This window comes from Salvelinus sp. IW2-2015, linkage group LG1 (genome assembly GCF_002910315.2).
Source record: "Salvelinus sp. IW2-2015 linkage group LG1, ASM291031v2, whole genome shotgun sequence".
Lineage (NCBI taxonomy): Eukaryota > Metazoa > Chordata > Actinopteri > Salmoniformes > Salmonidae > Salvelinus > Salvelinus sp. IW2-2015.
The window spans coordinates 36,318,192-36,333,841 of NC_036838.1; the positions used below are offsets into that span (position 1 = coordinate 36,318,192).

The following is a 15,650-nucleotide window of genomic DNA, read 5'->3' on the forward strand; positions in this document are numbered from 1 at the left end:
AGCGTTTCAATCGGTTGACGTCACTCGCTCTGAGATCTTCCTTGCTCTGCAAGGGCCGCGCCTTTTGTGGACGGATGGGTAACGATGCGTCTAGGGTGGCTGTTGTCCGTGTGCAGAGGGTTCCTGTTTCGATCCCAGGTAGGGGCGAGGAGAGGAACGGAAGCAAAACTGTTACAGAGGGTGTGATGCAATTGCGGAGCTTGCGGAGCTTGCGGAGGCCAAATCGAGCGTACACCTCCCAAATATTTTAAAGAGTGCTCTATAGCTCCGCATTGACATGATTGGTTGACGTTAGGTGGAGGCGGAAGGCCTGTATAAACACAAACCCACTTCCTTAACAACAGCTCTGCTCCACGAAACGCATGAAGTATGAATGCCCTGACTTCTGCAGAGGCCGTATGACAGCATTTCAAGTCACACCTGTACATTAAAGCCGATTTATGCTTGATATGGCCATGTGGCCCGAAGACTCTGTATGGAGAGTTGTGTACCGAATCGCCGTGCGCCTCCCAAATGTTTTAACAATGCGGATGGCTCCGTATAGCTCTGCATTGACAAGATTGGTTGACAATTTATGGTCATTAAAAGCCAATGTATGGTCATTCAAGCATCGAATTGGCCATACAGTATTTACTGCAATGTGGCCTCTACATAAGTCAGGGCATTCATACTTCTTGCACTTCGAGAAGCAGAGCTCTTGTTAAGGAAGTTTTCAAGGAAGTGTGTTTGTGTTTATACAGGACGCACTGCCCCCACCTACCTTCAACCAATCATGTCAGTGCGGAGCTATATGGAGCCCTACACATTGTTACAACATTTGGGAGGCGCACCGTGATGTGGTAGAGCTTGATTTGGCCTCCGTTAGCTGGACCAGATTACATCAAGCATAAATCGGCCTTAGTCACACGCGTATGTTAACTCCGTATTAACGTTGAGGTTTACAGTTTTAGCGGACTGTTCTTAGCGGATTTACAATCATCGCGAATTGAATTATGGGGCGTTTCAGGCCCGACGTGAACATAATTGTACACTCGCAAACTCCATTAGAAACGAGGGCTCAGGGGCTTAAATTGCAAACTTTCCATGCTTGGCTAATCATTTGGACCGACGACAAATATGGCTGCGGCGATTCCCCAAGGGCATATGACGAGGGTGTGTCTTTTAAGTGTTTGGACTGCAACCTAAGTATTTGACAGTTCCATAAGAATTTATGTCAGGAACTAAGAGGGGCAGCTAAAATGGGTCCTTCGTTCTTACGTCCTCAGATGCACTGACACAAAAAACGTGGGTTATGTGAACGATGAAGTAGTTGTGAAACAGCTAGCTAGCTAGCTATACAATACCAAATTATTATCTTTTTGTAATTGATAAAGTAGCATAACATCAGTCGGGAAACTCGGCACCGTAGGGACACCTTGAAGGGCACAACACGTCAGTAGACACCACATACCGAAGAAATGTCCTCAGTCAAGGAGGAAGGTAACGTTACATGCTGTGTGAATGAATGACCGCTTCTCTTCAAACTGGTTAGATGCAGTAGCTAGCTAGCTAACGTTGCTCGATCATTGTATTTTATAATTATGATTCTACTTAGAACGAGGCATTGTTTGTCTCCAATGCTTGTAGAACCAGGTTCAGCCAGAGATAGATTTAGAAAATCTATGTCGCTGATTTCAGGCATGGTGTGTTTCAGTTCAAGTAGACGGACTGCTGTCGGTGTGATAATTTATGAATGGGTGATTCTGCAACTACGGGCACTTCTATGTCCTCGGGTCAATTTTGGGGATTTTATAAAAAATAAAACAAATATTTGTATGTTAAGTTCACACTGTAATCACCCCATACCCTTTTAAACACCTCTCTATCAAGTATTTTAGCTACTTTTCAGATGCATTTTATACCTCAATTTAACTATTTTGCCATTGTCCCTGACCCAGACTTTTAAACTTCTATGTTTTTCTATGAGAACATTAATAATTACACATTTATATAATGTTATGTAATACAGAGTCAATTAAATAGAATCTATATCAATATTTGTGAGAATGCCCTTTATATTGTTTTTTTTACACCTTTTACACCTTTGGAAGTGGTGTCATTTCCACCACTAAGGACAAAATACCTCTTATTAAAGTTTTTTCAATAGAATGTTAATTTAGTTACCATGGAAACATATTGTGACACTGAAGCACATGGCTGCAGTGGACAGTTGTGATGTACAGAAGTTTAAGAAAAATCGAGGTAAATATTGCTTGTGTAGAGAATATTTTAATTGTCAGTCATTTCCAAACAGGCTATAATTTCTTTAATTTGTGGTAGAACTTTTGAAAAAAAAGTATATTTTTATGTATTTAGTATAAACTATATGCTAGCTGTAATACTAACCAAAGCATGCTGAGCAGTCTGTCAATTTTCTTCAGAAACTGTAGAAGTGTCATTTCCATCAGTCATTTCCATCACAAACTTAAGTGTGGTGGAAATAACAGAGCGTGGTGGAAATGACACATCAATTATCTTGTTTTTACATTACTTGTTTTTTTCTTTAGGCTTATTTAATCATGTTTTAAATTAATTGAATCTAGAAAATGCTCCAAGGTGTGCACAATTTGAAAACTAAGTAGTGTTTGTCTTTATTCTTAGAAGATGCCACATAAAACAGCACAGAGGTCACAGACCATATAGAAACAAAATAAAAAATTATCCTATACGATACCAGGAAAATCTGCCAACAGTCAGGGAGAGATACTGGAAGAAAAGGGAGAAGTGAAATCTATCTCTGAGCTTACAAAGCAAGAACAAAGAAACAAGAGAAGGCAATGGAAATGCAACCAACAGAAGACAGACTTTAAAGAGAACAGTTGCAATGGAGACCTACTTATCAGGCAACATACCACCTCAGTCACCAGATGACTTGCAGCCAGAACATGAGGCTAACATACCTGCCCCTAACTTGCCTGCCGCTGATGCAGACCCTGATACCCCTTCCTCGTCGTCTTGTAACAGTAATGAGAAGTCGAATACTTGCTGGAAGGAAAAAGGTTGGAAGAGGTCGATCAAAAGCATACAGAGATCTTAGTATGACAAACATCAAACTTGATAATGCTTTACGGAAAGCTGAGAAACCTTTTTTTGTATATGATCGACTGATGAACCAAATGGACAGACAAGATTCCCCAAAGACAAAACAGCAAATGAAGGGACCGCCGAAGAACTTGAGAAGGATTTTATTGTTTCAAAATGCCATCATTGCAGAGTTAAAACAAAAGTATTAAAAAATGTCAGGTGCCAAGGACAAACAAGTTGCTTCAAAAACGCTAAAGCAATGAGGGCAAATGAAAACATACCATCAAGTCTTCAATACTCCAGGGAAAATCAGTGTAACAGAATTAGCACTGCCACAGAAGAGAAAATGACTAGATTCTATGAACGTGGTGACAACAGCAGAGCAACAACAGGGAAAAGGGACCCACTAACGAGGAACAAGAATAAAAAGCAGAAGCGCTTCTTGAATGGCACAATTCAGAACCTTTATCAGAAGTTTAAGAGGGAATATTCAGAAATTCAAATTTCCTACTGTGAATTCTGCAAAAGATGTCCTTTTTTGGGTTGTCAAGCCAGCAGTCCAGGATAGGGACACATGTCTCTGAAAAACCCACGCCAACATCCAGTTCATGGAGGACAAACTACAGGATCACAATGTGATCAGCTGCAGCAACATTGAGAAAGTTATTGAGTCTTTGTGCTGAGAGAACCCGAAGAAAGAGTGCATGTATAGAGAGTGCTCCCTTTGTCAAGCAAAAGAGCTTGAAACATCTGACTTTGATGCTGGTGAGCAGACATGGTGGTTTGAGTGGAAAAACAGAGGGACACATGGAGAAGTTCACGGTACATTTGACAGTAAAAGAAAAGGTATGTGGCACACTGTAGATTCTAATGTAGGACTTCTCCAAAGGATTGAAAGAAGTTGGGGAAACACGTGTACAACATTCGACACCAATACTCCAAACGGAGAGAATTAAGAGAATCTGGGCAAAGAGGAGATCATTGTGCATATTGACTTTGCAGAGAACTACCTGTGAAAATGGCCAATGAGAGACGACATCATATGGTACAGACCACAGCATGTGCATGGACTTGTCCCTGAGCCCCATCCAGGGTCCAAAAGGCACATGGAGCTGGATGCCTTGGTCTGGGAGGAACTTAGCTCTCTTTCTAAGCCTTAGATACACTTGGAAACTCCCTATACAGTACATACAAAGCAGGGAATAAAATCATACATTAAATAAAACATGTGTAGCTCTCAATGAACTCTTCCCTCTATATATGTGCTAGAATTTCTATTTGTAGCATCTAAGTGTAAAGGACAACACATTGTTCTCATGTTGAAAAGGTGCTAGTTCCAATGTTTTGAATCTTACTTTGTCTTATATTAATGAAACGTGTAACAATGGTTGTTCAAATTATTTGCAGTAAAATATTGTTTTCATACATCTAAATAAAAAAGTATTTTTTTTTATTTTTATTTTTTACATATGTCGTTTCCACCACCTTGTCATTTCCATCACAACCCATATTTTTGAGGTAAATTAGTATATTGTGTATAATTTACATACATTTATTTGTTTTAGATATGGAAATCATATGGTTATCATAATCTCACACAAAGGTTGGGTAGAAATATCTTATTTTTCATGATAATATAATGTTTTCAGCTGTCACCAAGGCAAGTTTATACATTCAGGCGTCATGTTGAATTATTCATATTAGGAAAACCTTAAAAATCACTTAAAATAATATTCAATACAAGTTCATGTACAAATGTATTAGAAATCCGTTAAAGATCAATTATATGATATTTCATTTTCAACTAAAATGGATGTTTAATGAAGGGATGGAAATTACATTTGTCTGGGGGAAAATTACAAAAATATATGCATTCCTGAATAGTATGATCGCAGCCATTATCAGATATAGTTTCTAGACAAATCAAAGACAAGTACAATACTGGTAATATGGTGTTTGAATAAGTTTTAATTTCTGAAAGTTTGCACAGCCAAAGTTCCCGAAGTTGCAGAATCACCTGAAATATAAATTGGCTGGCCATTAATTTACATCACATTTGACTATGTATAAGTAAATAGTATTTGATTGGACATATTAGGGTTGACTAACTCCAGTCCATAATCCTCTTCATGCCACTTGAGTCAGCGGAGACTATTCTCACTGATATCTGCCTGTCCTCTCCACACCAGGTAAGGACCGTGTCATCTTTGTGACTAAGGAGGACCATGAAACACCGAGCAACGCTGAGCTGGTGGAGGAGGATCCTGATGACCCCTATGAAGAACGAGGTGAGTAGAGAGGAGTAGTGCTTCTCAATTAGATTCCATTAGGCCCAGATTAGCTCAATTGCTAACTAGATTGACATGCCCCATGCCTTACATGTTTTCATGGGTTTGTTGTGACATTGGCCAGACTTGCTGCCCTCTGTGATAACCAGTAACCTAATAGAGTTGCACTCCTTTCTGGTATAATTAGTATCTGTTTCCCTTTTTCTCTGTCTCCTCCCAAGGTCTGATCCTGCCCAATGGGGAGATCAACTGGAACTGCCCCTGTCTGGGAGGGATGGCCAGCGGTCCCTGTGGAGCATCGTTTAAGGAGGCCTTCTCCTGTTTCCACTACAGCAAGGAGGAGGTGAAGGGCTCAGAGTGCCTGGAGCAATTCAGGGGCATGCAGGAGTGTATGCAGAGATACCCAGAACTCTACCCCCAGGAGGACGACAAGGAGACCCAGGGAGGGCCATCTGAAACAGATCCCTCCAAACAAGACTCTTCCCCTGAACCAACCTCTACCCCTACACTTGCAGCCCCTGTCCAAGACTCTAGCACTTCCACTGCCCCTGCTGACACCCCACCACCCTCAAACAGCTCAGCCTCAGGCTGAGCATGATTCACAACAAGCCCTTTCTATGGATGTGTTAAGGTGATCCTTTTTGTATCAATTATTTAAACTGATAAATGAACGTGTTGACTATTCCCCCCCACTCTAACCCAGATCGGGCTTTCCTCATAGAATATAAGAGACTTGTAGAGGGAGAAGGGTAAGAAAAAAGATGGGATAACTTTACTCTAGGTGTGTGTATATTTCTCTCTTTTTGCTCCTTCAGGAAAAAACCAAGACCATGTGCTGTGCTATCCTTTGCCATTACTCATGTTCTGTTTTTGTATTGATTGTTCTCTTTACTATAAAGTCCATTAGTAATTGCTTTTTGTATTTTAAAAATGTCATTTCTACTTTTTCTTTATTTTTCCATTTGTCTTTTATATTTAATTCACACCTGGTTTTTCATTTTTATTTTCCAATTTTCTCAGATTCTGTGGGTGCCTTGCAAAAGTATTCAGACCCCTTGGACTTCTTCACATTTTGTTGTCTTACAAAGTGAGATTAAAATTGATTTAATTCATTTTTTTTGTCAACAAATCTACAAAAAAGACTGTCAGTGAAAGAAAAAAGTTGAATAGAAATTAAATAACTAAAATATAGTCGTTGCATAAGTATTCAGCTCCATGAGTCAATACATGTTAGAAACACCTTTGGCAGTGATAACAGCTGTGAGTCTTCTTGGGTAAGTCTATAAGAGCTTTACACACCTGGAATGTGCAATATTTGCCCATTTATTATTTTAAAATTCTTCAAGCTCTGTCAAGATGTTGGGGATCATGGCTAGATTTTCGAGCAGAAAAGAAAGTCTTGCCATAGATTTTCAAGCAGATTTAAGTCAAAACTAACTTGGCCACTCAGGAACATTCACTGTCGTCTTGGTAGATTTGGCCTTGTGTTGTAGGTTATTTTCCTGCTGAAAGGTGAAGTCCTCTCCTAGTCTCTGGTGTAAAGCAGACTGAAGCAGGTTTTCCTTTTTTCCATACGTACAAAAAGCTTATTTCTCTCAAATTGTGTGCACAAATCAGTTTACGTCCCTGTTAGTGAGCATTTATCTTTTGCCAAAATAATCCATCCACCTGACAGGTGTGGCATATCAAGAAGCTGATTAAACAGCATGATCATTACACAGGTGCGCCTTGTGCTGGGGACAATAAAATACCACTTTAAAATGTCAGTTTTGTCACAACACAATGCCTCAGCTGTCCCATGTTTTGAGTGAGCATGCAATTGGCATGCTGACTGCAGGAATGTCCACCAGAGCTGTTGCCAGAGAATTGAATGTTAATTTCTCTACCATAAGCCTCCTTATGGCAGTACGTCCAACCGGCCTCACAGACCACGTGTATGGTGTCGTGTGGGCGAGCAGTTTGCTGATGTCAACGTTGTGTACAGAGTGCCGCAAGGTGACGGTGGGGTAAGCATAAGCTGCAGGCAACAAACACATTTGCCTTTTATCAATGTCAATTTGAATGCACAGAGATACCACTGTGAAATCCTGAAGCCCATTATCATGCCATTAATCTGCCACAATCACCTCATGTTTCAGCATGATAATGCATGCCCCCATGTCACAAAGATCTTTACACAATTGCTGGAAGCTGAACATTTTCCAGTTCTTCCATGGCCTGCCTACTCACCAGACATGTCACCCATTGAGCATGTTTGGGATGCTCTGGATTGACGTCTATGACAGCTTGTTCGAGTTCCCGCCAATATCCAGTAACTTCGCAGGAGCGGGACAACATTCCACAGGTCACAATCAACAGCCTGATAAACTCAATGCGAAGGATATGTGTCGCGCTGCATGAGGCTTATGGTGGTCACACCAGATACTGACTGGTTTCTGATCCACACCCCTACCTTTTTTTAAGGTATATGTGACCAACAGATGCATATCTGTATTCCCAGTCATGTGAACTCCATAGATTAGGGCCTAATTAATGTACACTGCTCAACAAAAATAAAGGGAACACTAAAATAACACATCCTAGATCTGAATGAATGAAATATTCTTATTAAATACTTTTTTCTTTACATAGTTGAATGTGCTGACAACAAAATCACAGAAAAATTATCAATGGAAATCAAATTTATCAACCCATGGAGGTCTGGATTTGGAGTCACACTCAAAATTAAAGTGGAAAACCACACTACAGGCTGATCCAACTTGATGTAATGTCCTTAAACAAGTCAAAATGAGGCTCAGTAGTGTGTGTGGCCTCCACGTGCCTGTATGACCTCCCTACAACGCCTGGGCATGCTCCTGATGAGGTGGCGGATGGTCTCCTGAGGGATCTCCTCCCAGACCTGGACTAAAGTATCCGCCAACTCTGGACAGTCTGTGGTGCAACGTGGCGTTGGTGGATGGAGTGAGACATGATGTCCCAGATGTGCTCAATTGGATTCAGGTCTGGGAACGGGCGGGCCAGTCCATAGCATCAATGCCTTCCTCTTGCAGGAACTGCTGACACACTCCAGCCACATGAGGTCTAGGATTGTCTTGCATTAGGAGGAACCAGGGCCAACCGCACCAGCATATGGTCTCACAAGGGTCTGAGGATCTCATCTCGGTACCTAATGGCAGTCAGGTTACCTCTGGCGAGCACATGGAGGGCTGTGCGGCCCCCAAAGAATGCCACCCCACACCATGACTGACCCACCGCCAAACGGTCATGCTGGAGGATGTTGCAGGCAGAAAGAACGTTCTCCACGGCGTCTCCAGACTCTGTCACGTCTGTCACATGCTCAGTGTGAACCTGCTTCATCTGTGAAGAGCACAGGGCGCCAGTGGCGAATTTGCCAATCTTGGTGTTCCTGGCAAATACAACGTCCTGCACGGTGGGGCTGTAGCACAACCCCCACCTGTGGACGTCGGGCCCTCATACCACCCTCATGGAGTCTGTTTCTGACCGTTTAGCAGACACATGCACATTTGTGGCCTGCTGGAGGTCATTTTGCAGGGCTCTGGCAGTGCTCCTCTCCCTCCCTTGCACAAAGGCGGAGGTAGCGGTCCTGCTGCTGGGTTGTTGCCCTCCTACGGCCTCCTCCACGTCTCCTGATGTACTGGCCTGTCTCCTGGTAGCCCTCCATGCTCTGGACACTACGCTGACAGACACAGCAAACCTTTCTTGCCACAGCTCGCATTGATGTGCCATCCTGGATGAGCTGCACTACCTGAGCCACTTGTGTGGGTTGTAGACTCCGTCTCATGCTACCACTAGAGTGAAAGCACCGCCAGCATTCAAAGTGACCAAAACATCAGCCAGGAAGCATAGGAACTGAGAAGTGGTCTGGGGTCACCACCTGCAGAACACTCCTTTATTGGGGTGTCTTGCTAATTGCCTATAATTTCCACCTGTTGTCTATTCCATTTGCACAAACAGCAGTGAAATTTATTGTCAATCAGTGTTGCTTCCTAGTGGACAGTTTGATTTCACAGAAGTGTGATTGACTTGGAGTACATTGTGTTGTTTAAGTGTTCCCTTTATTTTTTTGAGCAGTGTATTTCAAATGACTGACTTCCTATATTGCGTTTATATTTTTGTTCAGTATACTTGAAGATCTACGGCAAGACCTGAAAATGGTTGTCTAGCAATGATCAACAACCATTTTGACAGAGCTTGAAGAATTTTAAAATAACAAATTGACAAATGTTGCACAATCCAGTGTGGAAACTCTTAGAGGCTTACCCAGAAAGACTCAAGCTGTAATCACTGCCAATGGTACTGAATGCTTACGTAAATGACATTTTTATTTTTTATTTTCAATAGATGTGCTAACATTTCTAAAAACATTTTCACTTTGTCATTATTTTGAAATCAGGCTGTAACACAAATGTGGATAAGTCAAGAGTATGAATACTTTCTGAAGGCACTGTCAAATACAGGACAGTCTAATGGCCTATTGGTAACTTCTGCTATTGAACCCCAGAGATGTAAGACTTTTGTTTGATTCAGTTCATATCTCATTTACATCAGTGGAGGCTCCTCAGAGGAGGAAGGGGAGGACCAATCCTGAATTTCATTTTTTTTAAATTGTGAAACATTAAAAAAGTTCTACTTTTTAGAAAAACTATATTAAATATAATCACATACCAAATAATTAAAACACACTGTTTTGCAATGAAGGTCTACAGTAGCCTTAACAGCACTCTGTAGGGTACACCGTGGTGTAACCAGAGGACAGCTACCCCCCCCCCCCCCACCTCTGGGTACATTGACTCCAACAAAACGGCTTGTGGTTCTCACCCCCTTTCCATAGACGTACACAGTAATTATAGTAACTAACACAGATGTCCTCCAACCTATCAGAGCTCTTGCAGCATGAACTGACATGTTGTCCACCCAGAGGGTTGGGGCTAATAAACAACACTTTGGAGTAGGATTTTGTAACGGGGGAAGTGAAGTCTTTCTACAGTCGTGAAGAACGAGGGCGGGAGAAGAGGGCGGTGGAGAGGACGAAGGGACGTTGTGTGAACAGTTAGAAATAGCGGAAAAACAAACAGTCAAACTTTACTCGATGTGGCGGCGGTTCGGCACAGCTGTGCTGTGACTGGGTTAGAGATGGTAGGAGATCGTGATGGAGAAGAAAGTGAAGCAAGTATGGAGCATAGTGGTACAAATAAAAGAGGCAGTAAGAAAGAGAAAAAGAAAGCGGGAGAGAAAGGGAGTAGGGGTTTGAAGGGGAGCGAGAGGTCTATGGAGGCAGAGAGGAGGCAGAAAAGCACGTTTGAGGAGAGCAACATAGTTTCTAATGCTAGCGGCAGTTCGGGGGTAGAAGGTTCTGGGGAAGAGCAAGGGAAGCATGGAGGTGAGGAGGAGCATAAAGTGATTCTGAAGTTTAGGGAGGAAGGGATAGTAGGGGGCGATGAGTCTGATAAGGTTGACGGCTGATAAGAGTTGATTGGGGAAGTTGTCAATGCTAAAGTGTTAAGAGATGGGAGTTTGTTGGTGTTCTTTAAGGACATGGCGCAGAGGGAAAAAGCTCTCAGAGTGAAGCAAAAAGGGAAGTGTAAGGTGGTGTCGAACAGCTGGAATGATCAAATGCCAGAGGTTTGGGCATGTGGCAAGAGCATGTATAGAGAAAAAGAGATGTGCCAGGTGTGGAGGGGAGCATGAGTATGGGAAATGTGGGGATGGTGTAAAACAAAGTGCTGCAGCTGTGGGGGTGCTCATAGTGTGGCATATAGTGGGTGTGAGGAAATTAAGCAGGCAGTGGAGGTGCAACAAGTGAGAATGGAGAGAAGGGTGTCATATGCGGAAGCAGTGAGGGTGGTCCAGGTCCAGAGAGATACAGGTTCAAGAGAGAGATGGGTAGGAGCATCTAGATCGGGGATTACGGTGCAGGTGGGTGGCGATATGGTATACATAGATAAGAGAAAGCTGGTGACGTTCATAGCAGGAGTTATCAACAGCACTGCTGAAGTAAAGTCTAAAACGGAGAAGATTAAGCTCATAGTGGAAGCTGCTGGGAGACATCTGAGTATGACAGGGTTGACATGGGAAGAGGTTCAAGATGACCTCAATCAGCTGAGGGTGGAGCCATGTATTACTGGATCTCAGTTATGGTGGTAGTACTACAATGGAATGCTCGAACCTGTTGGCTAATGGGCAGGAGTTCAAGCAATTCATTGTGGATATGCCAACTAAGGCTGATGTGATTTGTGTGCAAGAAACATGGCTCAAACCAAATGTGGAGTTTATAATACAGGGATATGTAGTGGTTGGTAAGGACAGAGGTGTAGGGGGGATGTGCCACCTTCATAAAGCAAGGACTTCTCTACACAATGCTAGGCAAAGGTACAGGAATATGTGGTGGTGGAGGTGTGGTTGAGAGGAGAGATGATAGTGGTAGTACACTACTATAATCTGTGTCAGAGGGGGGTGGATGGAAATGGCCAAGTGATGGTAAATCTGATAGAAATGAAAGATCTGCTGTGCCTGAATGATGGCCGAGGGACCAGGATTGATGTAGTTACAGGTTAAGAGTCTGCATTAGACCTCACTCTGGTATCTAGTGCGATGGCAGGAATCTGTGAGTTGGAGGTATGGTAGGAGTCGACAGTAGGGAGTGATCATTACCCCATAGTATGCACAGTAGGCCGGAGGGAGGAGGAGGTGTCAGTGGATGGAGTAGGCAGGTGGGTGTTTGAAAGGGCAAAGTGGGATCAGTTTCAGCAGTTAAGTGAGTAGGTGATGGCTCAGGTGGATATGAGAGGGGAAGTGGATACTATGAATAACTGGGTGAGAACAGCGTTAGTGGGGGCAGCTACTGAGGCAATACCTAAGAGTTCAGGGAGGACGAGGAGGAAAGCAGTCCCGTGGTGGACAGAGGAGTGTGGGGCATTGGTGAGGAGTAGGAACAGGGCATTTAGAGTACTGAAAAGGACACATAACTTCCAACATCTGATTCAGTATAAGCAGGCCCAGGCTCTGGTCCGTCAGGCAAAGAGGTCATGTTGGCGTTGGTTCTGTGACACCATTGGAAGGGTGACACCAGTGGGAGAAGTGTGGGGGATGATTAAGAGGATGAGTGGGGTCAGAAGGGAGTAGGATTATCCAGTGTTGACGAGTAGGAAGGATGTGGCAGTAACAGATGAGAAGAAGGCAGAGATGATGGCCAAAGCGTTTGTCCAAGTGCATAGCTCGGCAAATTTGTCAGAGGAGGGGCAGAGGAGAGAGAGAGAACGAAAGAGGAGCATCCTGGAGTGCTAGATAGGAGGGAGGATGTAAATGATCCGTTGAATGCACCATTTATCATGGCAGAGGTGAAAAGGGCAATAGGTAAGGTTGGGTTAACTTCACCTGGGAAAGATGAGGTGATGAGGCACTGGATAAGGTATTGGGGTTGTACAACAGAGTGTGGGAGGAGGGCAAACTACCAGGCAGTTGGAAGGAGGCAGTAGTGGTACCAATTCGGAAGCCAGGGAAGGACCCGACGATGCCAACAAGCTATTGGCCAATAGCCTTAACATCACATGTATGTAAGTTTATGGAGCGTATGATAACGGAGAGGSTAACTTACTTCCTGGAGAGCAGGGGGTTAGTATTGCCAGATCAGATTGGATTCAGGAAGGGTATGGGGACAATGTGCCCAGTGCTTTGCTTAGAAGCAGGGGTCAGGTAGRCTCAGGTGAACAAGGAGACTGTTGTAGCTGTATTTTTTGATGTGGAGAAGGCGTATGAAATTATGTGGAAGGAGGGGTTGTTAATCAAGCTTGATATTATAAGGGTAGGAGGAAGAACATACAACTGGATAAAGGATTTCCTGTTTGGAAGGTCTATCCAGGTGAGGGTGGGGAAGTCTCTCTCAGGCAGCTACATGGTGGATAATGGTACAGCACAGGGGAGTGTGATTAGTCCTCTGTTGTTCTCAATCATGATCAATGATGTTTACTCTCAGGTACAGCTGGATTTTGGAAGGTCGTTATTTGCAGATGATGGGGCCTTATGGAAGAGAGGAAGAAATGTTCCATACATAGTCAGAAAGGTACAGGAAGCAATTGATGAGGTAGAGTGGTTGGCATTAATGTGGGGATTCAGATTCTCAGTAGAGAACTCAGACAGTGATCTTTACCAGGAGGAAGGTGGGAGATGAGGTATGCTTGAGGTTATATGGGAGAAACTTGGAGAGGGTTGGGGCCTTCAGGTTCCTTGGGGTATACTTTGATACTAGAATGACCTGGGCAGAACACATTGAGAGAGTGGTGGGAAAGTGTAAGAAGGTTCTAAACTGCTTGCTTCTGACTGTACACTGTAGTGAATGATTGTTTACTAAAGCGTTAGTTGTAGTAGCTACAGTATGTTGACTATGACGTTAATATGGTGACAACGATGTAGGCTGTGTGCAGCGTTTAGCGGTAATGATATGAAGGTTTGGCTTGGAACGGTTTTCAAATCAAATCAAATTTTATCACATACACATGGTTAGCAGATGTTAATGCGAGTGTAGCAAAATTGTTGTGCATTTCTCTTGACTTTTTTAGCCTGGTCACAGACAGCTGATGTGTTGTGCACTGAAGTCCACAAGCGAAGAGAAAAGGTGAGAGGAGGAGAGCGAGTAGACGCGAGAAGGATTTATACAACGATCAATGCTATCATGCTGTTTGTATGTGGCTGCTATGAAAGTGAACTGTGTTTGCGTGTGATCAGAGGTGTATTCATTCCGCCGATTCTGTTGAAAAACGTTTCTCAAACGGAAGCAAACGGAACTAAACGGGGATAAACATACCTGAATTTGTCTAATAGAAACTCTTGTTCGCAACTGTTGGACTAATGATTACAACCTAGATCAGCTAGTTGCAGGCAAGAGTGTGCAAGGCGGTATTGAATGTGTCAATGTGTCACCTTGATTACTCAAATTTCTCTCAACCTGTGCACCTACATTGTAAACTTTAATTCATAGGCTAGAAACTCATGATGGGTATAGGAAAATTAGAGTATCATGTAGTAGCCTAAACCTATCGATGTTATATTGAGCTGGGTGAATGGAATATGAATGAGAGTCATCCACTATGCTGTAATAGAAATAAGGCCCATAAAGAAAATGATTGTCTTCCCTCATCTTAAACGGCACCGACCGCCACTGATTGACATAGTTGAGCCGTGAGTTGTTGTGGATTCTGACTGAGGTGTGTTTCCAGTGCTTTTGAAATAAATGTGACTGAATCAGCTTGATCTGAAGTGAATAATGATATTATAATAAATTATGTTATCTTTAAATTGTTGTGAGACATTTTAAATGAACCCTTGTATCTATTGTGAACAGCAGTATGTGGTTGTTGTTAGAATTAAGGTGAGTTGGCGCTCTTAGACAGTTACAAGATACTTTGTTGAAGTTTGATTTTCCCAATCCTACTCTAAAATAATATGGAAACCATACAGCAAAGAGATGTCACAGTTCGAAAATGTAACAAAACCTGCATCTGAGTGCATAGTTCTGAGATCCATAGTTGTTACTTAAACCAATCTCACAATAACTTCATTGTGTAGGGAACACTACTTCAGAACCAGGTCACAGCATTACATGACAACGAACCTAGAATAGCAAAAATGTACATAGGCACGAGTCACAGTCATCTAAACACAATCTATATTTGAACCATGAGTTCTGTATCAGCAGTGTGTGACTGAACTGTCTACTTTTACAGAAAGAAACCTGTCAGTTCTGAGCATATGTACATGAAAACATTTGACCATTACATTTTTGGGGGGGTGGTTGAATGAATAATTTTTAATTAAGACATAATTGCCTCCCACCCTTATGAATTCTCAAACAACCTATTTCTGGTTAATACATAGTCATTATTAGAGATGCTTCCATTGTATTTTCCTGATTAAGGGGGGTGGCAGGTAGCATAGTGGTTAGAGTGTTGGGCCAGTAACCGAATGGTTGCTGGATCGAATCCCAGAACTGACAAGGTAAAAATCTGTCGTTCTGCCCCTGAACAAGGCAGTTAACCCACTGTTTCCCGGTAGGCCGGCATTGTAAATAAGAACTTGTTCTTAACTGACTTGCCTAGTTAAGGTCCAAAAAATTCTGTAGGGTACATGGGCCTGTTCTGAGATGCGTACAGTATGTGTGTTTTTCTGAGTTACATGTTTTAGCGGAGAGGTCAGAGGTCAGTGCCAGTTTGCGTCCCAAATGGAACCCTGTTCCCTAAGTAGTGCAGACCCAGTAATTGTCGACTGAAGGTGTGTGCCACATCA

The 15,650-nt window shown here is 42.7% G+C and overlaps 1 protein-coding gene across 1 annotated transcript; it reads left to right on the forward strand.

Annotated features, from left to right (window-relative positions):
• Positions 1–891: 891 nt before the first annotated feature.
• Positions 892–6,266, forward strand: LOC111966538 (mitochondrial intermembrane space import and assembly protein 40-A). The gene is made up of 3 exons (XM_023991267.2): positions 892–1,479; positions 5,253–5,351; positions 5,573–6,266. The coding sequence occupies exons 1-3, from the start codon at positions 1,458–1,460 to the stop codon at positions 5,941–5,943; spliced, it is 492 nt and encodes a 163-aa protein (XP_023847035.1). The 5' UTR covers positions 892–1,457; the 3' UTR covers positions 5,944–6,266.
• The last annotated feature ends 9,384 nt before the right edge of the window (positions 6,267–15,650 follow it).